The 20,243-nt window shown below is 41.7% G+C and overlaps 1 protein-coding gene across 1 annotated transcript in view; it reads left to right on the forward strand.

Moving 5' to 3' along the window:
- The window catches only part of WLS (Wnt ligand secretion mediator), a 45,123-nt gene that overhangs the window by 23,312 nt on the left and 1,568 nt on the right, over nucleotides 1-20,243 (forward strand). Inside the window, exons 3-11 of the mRNA XM_056845098.1 lie at nucleotides 4,028-4,152; nucleotides 5,069-5,230; nucleotides 7,321-7,457; nucleotides 7,803-7,971; nucleotides 12,245-12,342; nucleotides 13,614-13,677; nucleotides 14,658-14,801; nucleotides 17,567-17,650; nucleotides 18,282-18,435. Of these exons, the coding sequence (XP_056701076.1) occupies nucleotides 4,028-4,152; nucleotides 5,069-5,230; nucleotides 7,321-7,457; nucleotides 7,803-7,971; nucleotides 12,245-12,342; nucleotides 13,614-13,677; nucleotides 14,658-14,801; nucleotides 17,567-17,650; nucleotides 18,282-18,435 (1,137 nt within the window). The remainder of the gene's footprint in view (nucleotides 1-4,027; nucleotides 4,153-5,068; nucleotides 5,231-7,320; nucleotides 7,458-7,802; nucleotides 7,972-12,244; nucleotides 12,343-13,613; nucleotides 13,678-14,657; nucleotides 14,802-17,566; nucleotides 17,651-18,281; nucleotides 18,436-20,243) is intronic.

Here is a 20,243-nt window from a genome sequence, read left to right on the forward strand (position 1 = left end):
TGTAGTTGGGTGGTAAACCGGATTAACAATCCACCTGATCAGAATAGAAAGATGTTGCCTTTCAAGTAGTAACTAATTTTAGTGCTTTTCTACCAGAAAACGTGCAGGTAATTCTGCACTAAAGAAAATTCAAAATCCTAATAAGCCATATTCTTTTGTAGTGAGTCCTGAAAACTGAACAGAGGTGTCTGTTCTCAGGACATACTGCACAGGAATAGGGCTTATTGGGAAATGCATCTGTAATAACCCTGTAATTACAAACAAACAATTCTGTGGCGTCCCTTTGAAGTGTCTAGCGATTCATCTGCTTTTAACTAGTGGGCTCTGTCAAATATTTTCTGCAGCAAATTACTTTTTGTCTCCAAACCAATCTCAAGTCTTGTCCTGATGTAGCAAGTCTTGTACCACATAAGCCTCATGAAACAAATGCTTTACGCAGATAACATTGACGGCCTTCCAGCAATAACACAGCTGTTGAAAGAGTGTGGTCACCCAGGCAATGGATGCAGTTCTGAAAGGGAATGTTTGTGTGCAGCAACCTGACATTTGGCTAGATGGGACCCTGAAGCAGAATTGAAGGGGGCAGAGCATAGAAAGAGTAAGTGTCAGCCAGAAGAGAGCTTTTATTTGGGGCTAGTACAAAAGGCTTACTCTGAAATCAGAAAGGGCACTCCAGCGTTTTGTAAGTAAGCTTATTCCTCTCAATGAGTCAGAATTCTCAAACAACTTCTTCCTCTCTCCACTTCCCATTCAGTGTTTCGTTCCTCACTTCCTTAGGCGTACTCTGGTTATTTCCTGAATAGCTTTTCCTGCAGTAAGTGCCTCAGGAATTTACCACTTGGTCCTGGTAACCGCATACCACTTCATTTAGCAGGAGGTCGGTTAGCATGGTGATAGTGCTATTCCTGTGTGGCTCGAGGGTGCTGGACACACTGAATCTGTATGACTGATATACCTTTGGACACCTGTTTTTGGAAGCATCCTTGATCTACTTTCCTAGGGTTTTTGTTTTTGCATGTGTGTGTGGGGGGGTGTCCTTCTAAATGTTTCAGTTCTCAAAAATGTAGTGAAGGCATAATCTGGTTTTCAACTAGTAGTGTGTTTTCATCTCATAGGTCTGAAAAAAGGGTAGGGTAGTAAATCAATGAAAAAATGAGAGCCATATAATTCATTTTGAGTGTGTACACACCTCACATTCATGTAAAACTCTGCTTCCCCATTGCAGCGATTTTGTGATTGGTTCCCCCCTCCCCAAAGCCAATTTGTTATGGCACTCTCTATCTGCTGTAAAAATTCCAGGAGTGCCTGTAGATTCAACAAGGTTGGAGACCTTTGCTCTAGGTGAGAAACCCAGATAATCATCAGTCCAAAGGTGAGGGACATGCAGCATTTTCCTCTGTCCTCCTTGATGATGTGGATTAATTCTTAGCACAAAAGTCGGAAAAGCTTTTATCTCATTTGCTCTGTAGGTACCAGCCATTTATATTTATAAGAGCTGCAGCTGCTTCTGTATTGTCAGGTTGGCTAGATCAACTGCTTGGCAACTCATCCATTGCTGATCAGTATGGGACCATATTTCCAATGACTGCTTCTTTAAAGTTAAAAATGGAGGCTGCTCACCCGGATATGTATTTTGAGAGCTCTCCAGTCCAAAAGAGCAGACTGGGACCATAGTACCTACAGGACCTCCTCTCCTGTGACACCCCTCAAAGAGCATTGCACTCATCCAGCAACTACGTATTAGTGGTCCCTGGCCCGAGAAGTATCTGTCTGTCCTCATCCAGAGCCAGAGCTTTCTCAGCCTGGTCGAACTGTTTAATGAGACCCAGGCCCTGCAGGATTTAACCCATTTCTGCAGGGCCTGCAAGACGGAGATGTTCCACCAGGCCTATAGTTGAGGGCAGTGATGGTTCCATCATAGCTGGCCCCCTACTCAATCCTTCTCTGGCCTGCCTTACCTTTCTCTCCTGGCTGTTTCACTATCAGCAGTGGTTGGAAGAGAGCTATCTGGACCAATTGGTTATAACTGTAAAATTTTGTGATATTTGGGTTTTAATTGTAATTATTGTTATTAATCTGAAAGACTTTGGATGTTGTTATATGATGTGAGCTGCCCTGAGCCCAACCTTCGTCGGGATAGGGCGGGATAAAAATCTAATAAAATAAATAATAAATACTATGCTGTGTGCCTGTTGGAGAACCAAAGAAGCAAGTGGAGGCAGTTGATGTTGTTGCTTCTGAAATGGGGGCAGTGCAACTGCTTTAAATTCCAAAGAGCTGCACAGAAGCCTTTGTTTAAGAATTGTGACAAACTTAAACTCATTAGACAGAAAGCATAATTACAAATTTGATATCATGGTCTGTGGTATGTAAGCACGAGGGTCAGCTCTGGTTAGTACTTGGATGGGAGACCACCAAGGAATACCCAGGTCTTTGTGCAGTGGAAGACAATGGCAAACCATCTCTGTAAGTCTCTTGCCTTGTAAACCCTACTAGGTTGCCATAAATCAGCTGCGACTTGACACTTTACACACATCTGGTTTTCCACTTACTGGGAACAAGAAATCATTCCTTCTCTTTGTTATCAACAGTGGTAAGTGTCCTCCCAGAGAAACACAGCAGTGCATTCAAAGGGAATTGCCTTCAGTTATGTAGATATATATTGGTAGCAAATCCATGTATGCAAGGTTACTTGAATTTCTGCATACTAAGCCATACAAAAACTACAGATAAGAGATAATGATGATTCCTGAGTCACTTCCTGGTGTGGAGCATTGGAGGGTGTGTGTGTGTGTGTGTGTGCACTTCAATAGCAGCCTTATCAGTCTGGGGAAGTTCTAAGCTTTAGTGATAAACATCAGACATCAGTGGTCAGATTTCAACAAGATATGGTCCTACTCAGATTCACCTTTGGGCCCCCTTTCCCTGGAAATATTTGTTAGATTCTGGTGGCTGCTGTGACATGACTTTCTCATATTTCCAGATTAGTCTATTACTATGCAGCTACTCCAAGTGTGGCGGTGGGGCGGAATGGCTTCTCTATATTTAGATCATTGTGGTGTGAACTAATGTCTTGGAACTAATAGAACTGCAAAAACAACCTGAGATGTTTAGGCTATATTCTCAAAACCTGCCAAGGTGACACAGCTATACTCTTCAGTAGAGGCATTTTGAATCTGGAGTGTGCAGTGTTTACATGCTGGGAAAGGGGGAGGGGCTGAGAAACTGAAAAAGTTGTTGCACCCACACAGAATAGAAACACCTCCAAGCAATATATAAATAGCAGGTCTGAACCACAAAGTCCTTCCACACCCGTTCCCAGCACTCTAGATGAGTGTCCCTCCACCTGGTTCCAAATGGAATTATAACTTTGAAACGAGCAACAGATGTGTCGGTCAGTAGAACTTCAAAGATGTTGTCTTGCTCAGCTACAGGCTGGAAATACACAGTGTCTTTGGCATTGACCTCTGGGATCCGAATCTCAGTGGTCTTCAGCATGTTGCACATAGAGCTTCTCAGGTTACATATAGCAAAACTGAACTTGCAGATGTATTATGTTTAGGCCACAGCGGCATTTGTGGTTTTGTATTGAAAACTACAACCAACACTGTAATTAACAAGCTACAATTAAAGCCAGGCACAGGTGTTTATGACCATAATACATATGCATCCCAGGATTCCTGAAAAAAAATCTAAAAAATGAGTTTTCACCTCCAAGGATGGTTTTCTGTCTTGTATGGGGAGATGGGGAATATGTAGGGTCTGATAGATCAGTATTGTGGACAGCAAAGGTACCTTGTGGTTCTACTTATGTCACAATGATTGGACTCAGCTGAAGGGTTCTGAGGGCCTACATTTGACATCCTGGATTTTTCCCTTCCAGCTTTAATAGCTAAGCTGTTATGTATAGGCTAAATCTCTGGCTAAACGAATGCACAAAGGCTCACATAAATTATCCTTGGATTGCTGTTCTGTTTTTCAGACTTCTAGTTATTTCTGTTAAATGTTTGATGCTTTGCTCCTACAGAAAACAATGCAGAGATTACATTTAATGTGTCCTTGGGATACCGTGATGACATGGTCAGTGACTGGCAAGCAATGGCCTATGCGGAAGAGACCCGGAAGCTCAAATGTGACTTTCACCATCTAAAAGTAGGTTCCTTACGGTTCTTGCCCAGATAATATTGCCGGAAGCTTTTTATCTTGGCATCTATTGACATATGCTTTCAGGTAGCTTTTGCTTTCCAATATATACCTTACTGTACTGGTTACTTAAAGGAAAGATATTGGCTAATCTGTATTTGCACACTGTGATTGTATCGACTGTAGGGGGAGGGTTAAATTGAGCCTTGGGGAGGGAGGGGCTTCCTTGAGGTCAAGATGCGGAATCGTGGTTTGGTAATTTGGTCATTTCTCTTTAGAAAAAGTTAGAGGTGAAATATTTCTAAGAAACAACGTGTAGCTTTTCAGAAAGATGTGTGTAGGTGTCCTAGCTGTAATTGCACCTTGTTTGGGGAGTGTCACGTGAGCACGAGGAATGAGAGTCAGTTGGTAAAGAGCTTGGTACATTTCAGTTTGAACTCTTGTGTTCTTATACGAAGCGTTTGAGGCTGTTGGCCATTAGACAAATTTGAAATAAACAGCTTCTTCCACAAGACACAGAACATTGGTGGCAATTGAAAAGGAACATTTTATCCATCTGTGCACTACATGTTCTGCATCCTCTGGCTCCTAGGCTCCTTTTAGTGTGGCTCTGCACCCCCATTGTTTTAATTTATTGCACTCCCAGACCTTTATGGATGTCTTCCCTCTGTGGAGACTGGCATTATGTGTTCTTAATTGTTGACCTGCTGATTAAAGTAGCAAATGTGATTCAGGTAGAGCATCAAGTAGGAAGCATTAACTGAATGTGTCTTGGAGTCTCACTTTTTCCTTCCGCGTTCCACACTTCCTATGACTGGCCTACTTTGTGCTGTAAGAGATTAGAATCTGTGTCTGACTACAATCTGGTAGACCCCCAAAATAAATGTTGACAGCAACCTGTTTCCCTTCCTCCTTGTTCCGATAGACTAAAGAGAATGAAGGTAGCTTCTACGAATGTGACGTGCTTCCATTCATGGAGATTGGAACTGTTGCCCACAAATTCTACCTTATCAATATTCGGCTCCCTGTGCATGAAAAGAAAGGTATTAATGTAGGAATTGGAGATATAAGAGATATTCGTCTAGTGGTAAGTGTGCAGTCATTTAACCTCTTCATTGATCTTTTTCTCCTTTGTAAACTGGCACTGTAGTTACTAACACAGCCAAGCCAAGTGAGTGAACAAGTTTATTTCATACTGGATATTACTTTGAATATGGAGTGACTTACTGATTGGTAGAACAGAATAAGAAAAACAGGGGGTATAACTTTGTCAAGCTCTAGAGCAGTTGTTCCCAAAGTGGCAGTACCACCCCCTGGGGAGATTACCTAGGGGGGCACTAAGAGGCAAGGGGGCAGCAGGGGGGCACTAGAGGTGGTCCCCTTCAACTGTGTTGTTGGGTAGGGTAGGGGGCACTGGGGTTGAGTTTGTGGAATTAAGGGGCGGTGGCCCAAAAAGTTTGGGAACCACTGCTCTAGAGCATGCATGCATATGCACACATTGACTGTATACCCCCAGGTGTGTGTGTTGGTTTGTCTTAAAATGTGTGCAACTTAACCCTGCATCCTGCCCTATTCCCAAGCTCTAGTGATAAGGACTTTAAAAGTTTTAAAGTTACCTTATTTAAAATAAGGCTGTTTGTTTTAACATCTCTTAAAACAAAACACATCCTGACTTCAGAGTGTGTTGTGTGGCAGTAAACTCTCTAGTAAGCATATGGGACAAACACAGTTTGACTCAGACTTCATAGAGGTATATTGGACATCTTCAGGCACCGGCAACTTGTTTGAAGATGTGTGCATAGGATTGGCTTTTAATTAGTCAGCTCTCAGTTGAGCAAGAAAAGTGGGGAATTAAACTTTCCTCAGTTTTAACCTCTGTAGGTGTGGTAGTTGTGCTGTTCCTCTGAAGCTTTGTCTGGCTTACAGTGTTTTATCACTTATAGCTGGCTGCACTTCGTGGGGACAGAAACAAACAAATTGGAGGTATCGATTGCTAGATTTTATTGCTTAGAGAAGTAACTTGATTAGCACAAAGGAATGTGACTGCAAGATATCAGAATCTTTCTACATTCTCTGCCAGGAATACATTCATTTAGGAATTCCTTAGAAAACGCATACCATAGTCATCAGACTGTTACTGGTGTGGAATGCTGCCCCCATGGAGAGCCCCTCCATTCCTTATGGATATTTTTCTTTTGAGGTGTCCTACTCTTCCCCTCCTCCACCACATTAACTAGCTTTTCACTTGCCCTGCCGGTAATCACTTCCTTGACTTCCTCCAAAAGCAAGAAGTTTTATTAATTCCTGACCACCAGCACTTGTCTGTCACCCACTGTCTGTTTTGAGGATTAAAGTTTGCTAAGTCAGATGGAAAATGAGAAGTGGGTTTTTAAGGTGTGATTTTTACTGAGACAGAAACATTTTTGTCTGGATTATAAGGTTTGGGTTTTTTTTTTAATTCCCATATCACTTTGATCCAGGCAGAGCAGATCTTAAGTGATCTCTTCCCAGTCAGTACCTTCTCATTAAGTAACTGATTACTTGGCACAAATATTCCTAGTGTCTGACACTAGCTGTAGAGTATAACTTCACCTGTAATGCAGGTCGTTTGTTCAGCTCTGACATACCACGTTACTGTAATTGACTCAAGGGTAAATCTGTGCAAAAAAGGTAAAGCGGTGGCTAGATCTGGTTGGATTTTGCTTATGTTCCAAATTTTGTAAAGATCTCCATTCCATGGCTCACCTTGTAAATAGAGATCTCTTTTGCCTTAAGATACTTTCATAGTTAAGTAACTATGCTATTGTGTGTGTAAAGTGCCTTCAAGTCGCAGCCGACTTATTGCGACCCCTTTTGGGGTTTTCATGGCAAGAGACTAACAGAGGTGGTTTGCCAGTGCCTTCCTCTGCACAGCAACACTGGTATTCCTTGGTGGTCTCCCACCCAAATACTAACCAGGGCTGACTCTGCTTAGCTTCTGAGATCTGACGAGATCAGGCTAGCCTGGGCCATCCAGGTCAGGGAACTATGCTGTTACTGTGTGCTTATTTGTGGGAGGGGAGAAATGGCTGTGAGGCTCAGATAGCAATGTTACTGTTGGGTATTATAGAAAATACAAAATGGATCTTGTGTTGAGAAAGCAGAGCAATGCAGTTGTGAAACTTGATTTTTTTCCAGGGCATCCATCAAAATGGAGGCTTTACAAAGGTGTGGTTTGCAATGAAAACCTTCCTTACACCTAGCATCTTCATCATCATGGTGTGGTATTGGAGACGGATCACAATGATGACACGGCCACCTGTCTTACTGGAAAAGTGCGTACAGATAACTTGGGGAATCTTATAAACCTGCAAAACTCATGCCAAGGTCATTGAATGTTCTGGAAAGAGGGGAAGAACCATTGTATCAGTTAGCTGGTTATGGGTTAGTCATGCGCAGTTGGTCATGCACACTAAGCTGGTTTTGATTGGCTTGCATTGCAATTTGTTCTGCACTTGGCACTCTCTTTGTACAAACAACTTTTTATAAAAGCCATTTTTAAAAATCACCGAATGAGCATGCCCTCTATCTCAGTTTCTCTTGGAGTTTTGTTGGCATTATTGGTAGTAGCTCCTTATTTGAAATGGAAAATGGTTTTGAATGTGTTGCTCTTTTTCCAGAGTTATCTTTGCTCTTGGGATCTCCATGACATTCATAAACATCCCAGTGGAATGGTTTTCTATTGGATTTGACTGGACCTGGATGTTGCTGTTTGGAGACATTCGCCAAGGAATCTTCTATGCTATGCTTCTGTCATTTTGGATCATCTTCTGTGGAGAGCATATGATGGTACGTAGGAACTTTTGGCTGCATATTGGGTTCAATTCTACTAAGTTTTCTGCTGGCGCAAGAGCAAAGGAATTAAATTTTACCAACTTTCTTCCCCCTTGCAGCAGCAGAAAAGCTGGTAGGACCCTCCTGTTACTGCTTTAGACTGGGGAAACAAGGATCTATACAGGGGTTTCCAGCCTATTTTATGAACTGTGGGTTTCTGTAGAGAAGAATGCTTTCTTAAGATTAGGAAGTGTCCGGATCTTACTGGCCATCTGCTTTCATGATTTCTAATGGTGATGGGGAGAGATAATGAAGTTTAGTTGCCTATCGTTAATATAGAGCAGGGATTCCCAACCTTTTTGAGCCTACAGGCACCGCTGGGATTCTGACACAGTGTGGTGGGTACAGCCATAAATTTGCTGCCACAAAATGGCTGACATAGGAGGTGGAGCCTGCTGTAGCTTACCTTCCACCACACCCCCTGTGTTGAGGAAGATGGCAATAGAAGAAAACTGGTTAGCACTTGATCACTATATAACAAAACTCTCTGTGGAACATCCTGGGGCACTAATGCTAGTGGCAGGAGATCTAAATGCATGAATTGGACTGAATGATTCTTCACAAAAATACTTTTGGATGAAATAGATCAAGCAGCAGTAAGGATGCCTTTTGAACGTGTCTCCAAGGACAGTACTTAAAATTATGCAGGTTTATGTTTAGTTAAATTATCGTGTAGATGAGCATTACATATTTTGAATGGTTCAGTTCATGGAGACTACCCAGGTTAATTTACTTACATGGTAGGAAACAGAGCTAGTGCAATTGATTATATGCTAGTGTGTAATTCTCTATTGCCAAGGGTTAATAGTTCCTCAGTTCTTCCTTATATAGAGGGCGATCATCTTCCCATATGCGCTCAGGTTTTCCTGATGCCAAAACAACTCCATCTGGCAACTGGCTGTTTGACCCAGCTAGAATGTACAGGTACCAGAGTTAGATGGTCAGGGGCCTTGATGTCGAGATAAAGGAATTTTTAAACTCTGAAAATTTGAAAAAGTATCGCTTAATGATTTTAGATACCGTATATACTCGCGTATAAGCCAAGTTTTTCAGCCCAAAAAAAGGGCTGAAAAAGCCGAACTCGGCTTATACGCGGGTCAATACGGTAGGAGGGGGGAACTTACCGCCGCCACCTTCTCCCGTCCGGGAGCGGCCTCCAGAGGCCCTCTGTGGCCGCAGGGAGGTTGCTCAGCCGCCCCCCGCTGCCTTCTCCCGGCCGGGAGCGGCCTCCAGAGGCCCCCTGCAGCCGCAGGGAGGCCACTCAGCTGCCCCCGCCACCTTCTTCCAGCCGGGAGCGGCCTCCAAAGGCCCCCTGCGGCCACAGGGAGGCCGCGCCGCCGCCCCCGCCGGGCCCGCACCACTTCCCACCGCCAGGAGCGGCCTGGGGGGGCTCCTGCAGCTGCAGGAAGGCCGCCCCCGCCGGATCCGCCGCTTCCCGCCGCCAGGAGCCTGGTCAGGTAAGCCTGCGGGGGGGGGGGGTTATAAGCCGACCCTCGGCTTATACGCAGGTGCCTAATTTTCCCCCAGCTTATACGCTGGTCGGCTTATACACGGGTATATACGGTAATCCAAGTGAGCAGGGTCCATTGATGGTAAACAATTCCTTATTACAGAAATTGCATTCTATTTTAGAGGAAACAAAGGTCAATAAATCACATAAAGCATTTAGGCCATCTAAACCATGGTTTGATAAAAACCGTGTTAATGCTAAAAGGATTCTCTCTAACCTGTACTTTTGCTCTTTAAACTGTGAACCAGAAAAGAGACAAGAGGTGCAATCAACTCTTATGGAACAAAAAAAAGTGTATAAGCATCTTAAACAACAGAAGAAAAAGGTGCATACTATAAAATCTTGGGACAGTCTTATACAGGCCATGAAACAAAATAACTCTGTCCTTTTTTGGAGGCTTATTTCATGGCGGGCTTATAAGCCCACTTCTCTACTAGATATGTGCATTCTCCCTGATAATTGGGTTAACTACTTTCAGAGTTTATATGAGGATTTTAGTCAGGATAATACAATACTGAGGATTGAAAACTTAAATCCATGGCCCAAGGTTAGCCCACTTGAGAGAAAATCTAATATTTCTAGGTTAAAAAATTGTAAAGCTCCTGGCCTAGATGGTATTCCGCCTGTACTGCTAAAAGAAAAAATAGACTGGTGGGATGTCATTTTTGGTTCCCCTGTTCACGTATATTGATTCAACTGGTCGTATCCCTAAAGATTGGGGGATGGCTATAGTAGTCCCAATTTATAAAAAAGGCAACAAAAGAGACCCAGCAGATTACAGGCGTATTAGCCTTTTAAACATCATAAGTAAATTATACTCTATCATTAGATAAATTTGCAAGCTGGCTAGAACAAGAAAATCACATTGCACTTGAGCAAGCAGGTTTTAGAGAGGGAAGGTATACAACAGAACACTGTCTGACGTTACAGCTTATGATTGAAAAGTATGCGGCAAAGGGCCTGACTTCCTTATACACTGCCTTTATTGATTTAAAGGCAGCTTTTGATTCTATTTCAAGGCCCATCCCCTGGCAGAAAATGGAAGCTTCTAATATAGACTGACGGCTTCTCTTTTTAATGCGAGCAGTATATGATCAGTCTTCACTTAGAGTGAGATGTTGCTCGAGAGGCCATCTTAACTGATCAAAAACTTCTAGAGGTGTTAGGCAAGGATGTCTTTTAGCACCCCTGTTGCTCAATTATTACATCTACGACTTAGTAAAGATCATGAGAGAGGCTAATTTACATCCACCTAAATTGGCTGGCCGTCATTTATCAATGGTATCTAGCTAGGTCCCTCTATATCACGTTTAGACTCTCTATAAAAGGTACAGTCTAAATTCCTTCACGCTATTCTGCAGGTCCCCCAATGTGTATCCAGCACCTTAACTGGACTGGAGACAGGAATAATGAAAATTGAGGCAAGAGTTTTTCTTCAGTCAGTCTATCAATGGCTTAAGATAAATAAAAATGGAAGAGGACTACTTCAGCTGTTAAGCCAAGAATCTTTCCAGCCTAAATGGATACAGGCGGTTAGAAATAACTCAGGGAGAGTGGGCCTTTCTGCAAGTGCGCTCCTGAAGTTAGATTATGAACAAGCAAAAAGCTTAGTCAAGCAAAGGGTTGAGGATGTAGAGCAATAACACGACCTTAACAAGGCACCAGGTTACAAGTCCCCTATGAAATCAACATATATCATGGCCCTGGCTCCTTATCTCTCACAACAATGCCCACCTAATTAGAAGAGCCTTCACTCTGGCAAGATGTGAGGCTATGCCCTTGGCAATACTGGAAGGCAAATATTAAAAAAAACTTATCTAGAGAGACTCTGTCCATGTGCTATGGGTGAGGTGGAGACGATTACATATGTTTTTTCCGATGCCCATATTACAGTGGATTCAGGGTCAGGGTGAATAACTAAATTCACATAAAGTTTGGAGCAGATGTGGCTGGAAAAGTTATTAATTGTTGAAAATCCCATGATCTCGAAACAAGTGGCCAAATTTTGTGGTTGTGTGGTAAAAGCCCGGAGCAAGAAAGGGGTTGCTGGAAAGGATAAGGAATTGTAATAAGTATAGAAATACTGCTCCAAGTTTTACATTGTAATATTCGGCTTAATTAGTATTCTATCTGTATTTTATATGTTTTGTTAGCAATTCTTGAAATGCAAAGTTTTAGTTTTTTGGAAATGTAGCATAGAAATGTAATATGATATTTTCTGGTCTATGACTGCAATAAATTATTATTATCATTATCATCTTCCATCACACAGTGAAGACCCTTGCACTGTGGTAGCATCTGTTAAAGCAATATTTTTAAAAATCTGCAGAGCCAGTCAAATCTCCGCTGACCAGTTAGAAGCCTTCCTGGACCAGTTAAACGTCTCACCTGGCCCTGCCTACTTTCTAAAAATACTTGGCAAGTGCCAAGAAAGGTGTCAGTGGAGACCCTGGTATAGAGAAATTGCTGATTCCCAATGTAAGTTCAAAGGGGCGAGGGTTATTTGTAAGAGCCATTAGGTTTAAATTGATTACTGAGTCTAATTTGCTAAGCTGAGATATAGTCATGTGTGATGGAAGTTACTGAAGTGTGTTTCAGTAAAACTATCTTTTTGGTTATATTATTCATGAAGATCATTTCAGTTCAGGTGAAATCATTAGCATTTGTTTGTTCTTTCATTAATCATTAGCAAATCATTCTATTTTGCATTTTTATTAGGATCAGAATGAACGGAATCGTTTCTCTAGCTACTGGAAACAAGTTGGGCCAATTGCTGTGGGCTCCTTCTGTCTGTTTGTCTTTGACATGTGTGAAAGGTAACGTAGAGAGATACCTCTGAGTTTTTTTAATGTTACTGCGGTAGTATCCTAGTACCTAATCGCCAAAGGCAGATTAAAAAATCCATGCACATCAAGAAAATCTACAAAATATGGTCTTCCCTGGCTGAAATTTAGCGATCTGCGACTCCAGGAGAAGCCCCAGGTTTGCAGAAAAATACTTTTAAAAAATCAATAGTGATCCTAATTTGAAGATGTCCTCTCGCTTTGATTTTTAAAAGCATGATTTTGTGGATGGGAAACACTTTCTTTAGAGCTTCTGGGAAGTTTAAAAGGAGGTTGAGGATAGGCCCATAATGGCTGTTCGCCACAATGACTAAATGGAATCTTCAGGTTCAGAGACAGTGATCCTTTGAGTGTTAGGGGGGCAATAGCAAGGGTGGCTTTGGCTTCCACGCCCTGCTTATAGGCCACCTTAGGGCATGTGCAATGGCCATTGTGTGAAACAGGATCATTAACTAGGGGACTATTGGTCTGATACAGCTTCAAAGGTTGCCATTGTGTTCTAACAAGATTTTAGACTTTGTTGTGATAAAAAAATTACAGCTGCCCATTTTCAGTTCTGTCTTGGACTTTTAAAAGTATGTTACCTATCTGATAAATTTGGTGCACAATACCCGTATAAACAATCCTTGACATATTCTTGGCCTTACTGTTTTTCCAAATAGGGAGGTCATTATACAGTTAGATTTTAAACACTTTGAATACGATGCAATTGAGTATATAGCCCAGCAGTGCCTCTAAATATTGTTCTTTGGCCTCTCCAAATTACAATGGGAAATGTTGCTTTTTTAATTAAGTTTTTATTTCTAAAGTTACACACAAAAAACGTTACACACACACTGCATACATACCTAACACTCAATACACATTACAATTCTCACAATACACACAACATACCTACATCTTCTGCCTTTAACGTTTCTCCGGGCAAAACTAAATCAATTTAAACCTTATTAGGATTATCATTTATTGTAGTAGACAAACACTTTACAAACAGTAAAGAGACCTTCATCCATGTTCTTTTAGCTCTTATCTTTCAAAACTATTAAATCTATTGCCTTATATAATGAATAGTAACATTTAATGTAAAAAAATCTCTAACAATTTATATCAAAATGTGAAAAATATAATGTAAGTAGGCTAACCCTTTTAGATGGTTAAAGCTATTTTGGCAAATGTTGCTTTGTGTGGTGTTTTTATTGTGTATAATCTCTTCCATGTGTAACATGATTTTCTTCCATTTCCAGAGGGGTACAATTAAAAAATCCATTCTATAGTATCTGGACCACAGACGTTGGTACAGAACTGGCTGTATCCTTTTCCTTCCATATAAAAATGGTACTGCATAGGAAAGGGGAATAAATATTTAAAATGTAGGCTGCATTTACCTTGGAGAGTTTGCCTAACCTGCAGAAAATCTTGTTAACTTTGGGAATGTGCCATCGATAAACTGGTTGGGGCCCTTTTTAATTTAAATATCGTGGTGCATCCTGGCATCCTTTGAACTAGTTTCATGAATTTGATGCTGCCCTGAAACTTTCATGTGCAGAGTTGACATTAGACCAAGAAATTATTTTGGTTTGTTTTGCCTCAGAAATCCGGTATGCATATTGATGTAAGTGGAGTTCAGAATAAATGTACAAGGATGATAAAGCGTGGGTCTCATTGAAGAACTTAGGTTTCCCTAGCTTAATGTTGAAACCTCCTTTGTGTTTGTACAGTCCTGCTCTAGAGTAGCGTAGCATAGTCACTGGAGCAGTGCTTTATATTTTGATAACCTGGCATATGCTCCTCAAATTACTGTTCCTCTTAAATTTTCTCTTTCAAAAAAAGCCTGCTTATATTGGGAGCGCTTTCAAACTGCTGTTAATTTTTACTATGAAGCTGAGATAAGCTAATAGGCTTACGTCACTCCTCCTGTATCATAAACCCCTGGCAAGCTTCTCCTTAAGATTATAGGATGGTGGCTGTTTCCCAGCTTCCTCTTATGTACCAGTGGAGCAGAAGTGACGTCTCACTGAGGTTTTTTAGCCTGCTGGCATTATGGTCATTCATCCCACATTAATGCTACCTTGAGCCTGCAGGAGCAGCAATAGCACATCAGGCCCTGGAACTGATCTAAAGAAAGGACTTTTTAGGTGCTCACCAAGTCAAATTTTCCCTCTGGCTTCAGGCTAAGCACAGAACTATAGCAACGATAGTTAGGTAAAGTTAAGTAAATTATTGCTATCTGAGTCTCTGTTGACTGTGTGTCAGTGTCAAGGTGCTGCTCCCTTAACTTTACTGCTCAGATGGCATTTATTATTGTTGCTGGGATCTGCCTCTGTCTCTACTTCTTGTTTCTGTGTTTTATGGTGTTTCAAGTGTTCCGAAACATCAGTGGCAAGCAATCCAGCCTCCCAGCAATGAGCAAAGCTCGCAGACTTCACTATGAGGTAAGGAACCCCAACAGCACTTTTGCTATGGTATTCCAGTCAGTGCTAGCGTACTGAAGACAAGAAACGAAGGTATTTTAACAGTAACATGGTTTTTGTAAGGAATAGTTGTGTAAGGGACAAGTAACACACAGTACAACCTTACTTATCTGGAAGGTCCAAGGGATGTGTAAAAATGTTATTTATAATCAAAGGTCTCCTGAGAAACAATTGGTATTTATAGTTACGAGACAGAAAACATTCTCCCTGATTTGATATACTGGTATACTGACTCGAAAAGTAGACAGAATTCCATAAGACTTTCTCCTAAGTGTGTGCGGAGCTACAGCTTATGTGATAGGCAATTATTGGGTTCACATAACAAAACAAAAAAACTTGAAGAAAAGAGTTTAGTTTGTCATCTTCTCCACTAACCGCTCCAGAATGCATGCAGATCTTTTCTCTGATTCAGTCCTCTTTTCTTGGTGTATTCCTTCTTTGTCTTGGACTTTCTTGTACAAGAACAGCTCAGCCTCAGCAGGCAGAAGTACAAATATAACAACCAGAGGTCCTTCAGTGGCCAGCTGGTAACACAACCAATCACTGCCTGAGACCTGATTACTGCCATTTCTGTCATAAATATTTGCGTGCACCACAATATAGATCTGCATAATTGACATCTTTGTAAAGGAGACTTTATGCACACAGTCCTACAAACAGCAAGTCTCATTTGTTTTATGTGGCCATCTCTTGGTGAGGACTGAAACTGTTTCAGACTTCTGTCTCTTTAAGAAGGTGTTTCTCCCATGTCCTTGCCCTCCTTATCTCTTCATGCTTTTACCTCAGTACATTCCTGCTGGTGACCTGTCAACTCATGCAACTTTGTCCTTTCTTTCCTGCCTGGAACGGCCTCACAGAACACCTATATGTAACACCTTCTTGTCCTTCAAATCCCTCCTCAAAACCCACCCACTTTGTGAAGTCCCTGTCCCCTACTGAAATGAAGCCTAAACAAGCACATCTAAAATGGATCCATGACCTTCTCCTGTTTATCCCTGTTTCCATATCCCTCTCTTTGTCTCCCCTGGAATGAATTTTATATTGTCAATGCATTTGAGACCAGGGCGCCTCTTACCTCATAAAACCCTGTGTACACTGGTGGCACGATGTAAGTGATAGCAGCTTGTCCCAGGGTAGGTTGAGCTCCTTTGTAACTTTTATAATCTGTCTTTTCTTCATCAGACTAACAGCTCTGAGGGATTCCTGGCTTACTGGTGCCACTGATTGTGTATCAAAGTACTAGTGTGTGCATGAATATACAGCTACCCCAACCACAAGGGCTTCCCCATTCATTGTATCCCTTTCTGGTATAGAGCTACCTCCTGTGGAGTGAATGGGCATACATACTGAATATTTTGTCTATCCATGACTTCGGAATTGAAATTAAATCTCTGCTTTCAACCACGGTCAGGATCACATCCTAGGTTAAAGGACACACACACACATTCTGTTCTTACAATTTATAGCTTGAGAACAACCTTGCTCTCAAGTGCATTTCGCCTTTGCATTTTCTGCTCTTGCTTTATAGTCAGCATGCTTACTTTTGGCACCATAAATTAGTTTCATGATCTCTTACCACATGCACGCATGCCATTTAAAAGCTGTCTCAGTTAATCCTAGGCAAAAGGGAAAATTGCCCCCTCAGCAGGGAGGCCGTATCTGTCTTTGTTTCCCAATGTCCACTCCCTCTGATTTTTCAGTGCATTGCCTACTTGGTATTTCAGCATTTTTGTCTAAGAAAATGTTTTCTAAACGTTTCCCCATGCTGCACTGACTTTTTTCTGTTTATCTCTAAGATAAGCAGTGCTATCCTAAGCACAATTACACCCTTCAGAGTCCATTGAAGTCAATGGGTTTATAAAGGTGTAACTTGTAGGATGGCACTGAAAGGCGTTTAAACCCTTTTAGACAATGTTCTGTTTTTTGTTATGCTTTCCAAGAACAAACTGAATAGAGAGAGCTGTTCAGAAATTGAAAAAGTAAATTTGGGAAAAGTAAATTTGGTACATGAATGGCATAATGAAGGGTAGATGCTACAATAACATATGACAAATGCCTGAATGAGGTTTGTCAACTATAAGCTGTTCCTTGGAGTAACTATATTTGTACACCTTTGCAACTGAGCAAACTCTGCCTTGTTCTGCCCAGCCTCTGGCTTGTTAAAAAAAATGCAGTGTCTGATCATCACGAGTAAGTCTTCCAGCATGGTGTAGTAGTTATGAGCGATGTTTTGGAGCGGTGGACTCTGATCTGGTTTGATTCCCAACCCTCCACATGAGCGGTGGACACTAATCTGGTGAAGTGGATTTGTTTCTGAAAGCAGCCTTCAGTAAAGGCCGAACCGTCTTGCCACTGCTACCGGTGTGTGTTCATTCAAGTCACAAGCTGGAAGACAAGGAACCATCATTTGAGATGGCTAGTTGGACAGTAACTCTTCCTCTCTGTAACAGAAGACTAGTAATGGAAAAGAAAGAATCCGCAGCTGTCTAGGGATTCAACCTGCTCCAGTTTGGCAAAGAGGAAATAGAAGGGGTGCTTGCACTCATGCTCTGGGCCTTTGCTCTAAGGCCTGCTTTTATGTGGGTGTGATTTGGGGAACTCAAAATCCAAGACACCGTCGATCTCCCATGTAATTGTGTTTAATTTTCATCTTACAGAAACTGCAGGTTAAAATATTTGAGTTTTTAAATAAAATGCCAAGTGCTATTTTTTCTGTGTCTTTCTAGGGGCTGATCTTTAGGTTCAAGTTCTTGATGCTGATCACATTGGCTTGTGCTGCCATGACTGTAATATTTTTCATCGTCAGCCAGGTGAGTGTCCTAAAACGACTTCATCTAGAATACTGGCATATATTTTTAAAACCTCTTAGAGAAATTTGGAGCTTTGAATAATGAATCTTGTCAGTAATGATCTGTTGTTCATAAAGGGCAACCTTTATGGACTTGGCTGTATATTCTTTAAACGTTTAGTCCAAGATTGCCTTCTTTCCTTGTGGTCATGAGGGGAGAGAACAGCCTGTCAGGCCATGCGTTGGAATAGGTAGGGTCCTTGCTCTTCTGGCTCTATCAATTCACTAGCTCATGACCTTTTGGGATGCCGCTTTTACGAGGAACTTCGATCACATTATATTTCCCCCCTTTTAACATACAAATCTAATGCCTCTGTGTCTGACATAATGCCTTTTCTACTAAGCGATAGGGATCCCAAGGCTATATTGTCAGTGGCAAGATTTGTTTCAGTCTTTATATCCCTCAAATACTAGATATATGCTGCTCAAGATCAATGGATCAAGGAGCTTCTAAGGGATAAAAGGAAAGGAATAGGTAGGGTGCCCTTGTGAGGAGGGTGCCCTTGAGCCTCTGTTGGACTTGTGATTCTCAGCTCCTTGTGGGTTTATGTTCCTGCCTCACATGCTTATACCTATTCTTTTTCCTGTCTTAGGTGACCGAAGGCCATTGGAAATGGGGTGGCTACATAGTTGAATTGAATAGTGCCTTTTTCACAGGGATTTATGGAATGTGGAACCTTTATGTCTTTGCCCTCATGTTCCTGTATGCGCCCTCACACAAAAACTATGGTGAAGATCAGTCAAATGGTGAGATTATATCTGATGCGGCTGCAAGCCAGGCTGGAGCTCTGTAACCAGTAATTAGGAGACTGGTGCAGCTTGCTTGTTTTAGGAGAGCCCTATGATTACCAGCCTGGCTGTATTAAACATGAAATTGTGAAATGACTGTGTTGAATGTAATGCAGGTAGCCTATGTTGTGTGGACAAGTGCTGTGTAGCTGGGATGGAGTAGAGAAACCTATATATAGTTCTGGTTAGAAGGATTTCCTGTTCGAATCATGCAGTTGTGTATAACCCATCTGTAGTAGTTGGATAGCTTGATCAGTTAGGGATAGTTCTGGTATGGGATCATAACATAAGAAAAGCCATGCTGGATCAGACCAAGGCCCATCAGATCCAGCAGTCTGTTCACACAGTGGCCAACCAGGTGCCTCTAGGAAGCCCACAAACAAGATGACTGCAGCAGCATTGTCCTGCCTGTGTTAAACAGCACCTAATATAATAGGCATGATGACTGCAGTGGCATCCTGCCTGGGTTCCACAGCACCTAATATAATAGGCATGCTCATCTGCTACTAGAGAGAATAGGTATGTATTCATTAGTACTCAATAGCATTAGTATTCAATAGCATTCATTCACTATAATTCATTTTGACTAGCAGCTATGTATAGCCCTATCCGCCATGGACATGTCCTCTTCCCTCTTAAAGTCATTCAAGTGAGCAGCCAACATCACATCCTGGGGCAGGGAGTTCCATAATTTAATTATGCACTGTGTGAAGAAATACTTCCTTTTATCTGTTTTGAATCTCTCACCCTCCAGCTTCAGCAGATGACTGAAGTTCTAGTATTATGAGAGAGGGAGAAAAGCTTGTCCCTGACCACTCTCTCCATACCATGTATAATTTTATAGACCTCTATCATATCTCCTCTTAACCACCTTCTTTCCAAACTAAACAGTCTTAGGCGTTTTAACCGCTCCTCGTAGGGCAGTTGCTCTAGCTCCCTGATCATTTTGGTTGCCCTTTTCTGCACCATCTCAAGCTCTGCAATATCCTTTTTTAGGTGTGGTGACCAGAACTGTACACAGTATTCCAAGTGTGGTCTCACCATAGATTTGTACAAGGGCAGTATGATTTCAGCAGTTTTATTCTCTATTCCTTGTCTAATTATGGCCAGCATGGAATTTCTCAGGTCCTGCTTGAACGTAGACATGGGGTGGGGGAGGGGTTACATGTCATTGAGATCTTTGAACACAGCATTCTTTAGAAACCTTTCCTTTTAAAAATATTTCTCTTTCTGTCTCTGTCTCTCTTGCTGTGTGTGTGTTTCTGTACAAAACTATATAAAATTCTACTGTCTTAGGTTCACAAAGCAAAAAATTTACAAGGTAAAAACCTTTATGCACATTCACAAAAAAACGTACAATTATAAAATTAGGTTCACATGATCTCCCATCCCTTCATCTAACTAATTCTGTTAGTTTGACAGGTTACAATTTGCCAGAGTTTATTAAGCCCATGCTTCTGTATATCAATATCACAAGCTCTACCAGCTCGGAGCTATGTTGATCTTTGGTCTTCTGTGTAGTCCCTCATTGGGACTGTGCACGTGCAGGCCTGCTGCCGGAGATATATTCAGCTAAAATTTCACTAGAGGGCACAGTGTGCCGAAGCCATTGCAAGCCATTCCTGCCAAAACTGTCATGTGCTCTGGAGCGGCTGCGTCCCCTTCCCTCAGTTTACTTCCTTAAAAATGGTTTAGAGTAGGGCCTCTAATAGGATGCAGGAGGGAATCCCTCATTACATTACTTTACCACATACCTTGAGAACATC

The sequence above is a fragment of the Euleptes europaea genome, chromosome 2 (genome assembly GCF_029931775.1).
Source record: "Euleptes europaea isolate rEulEur1 chromosome 2, rEulEur1.hap1, whole genome shotgun sequence".
In the NCBI taxonomy this organism is placed as follows: Eukaryota; Metazoa; Chordata; class Lepidosauria; order Squamata; family Sphaerodactylidae; genus Euleptes; species Euleptes europaea.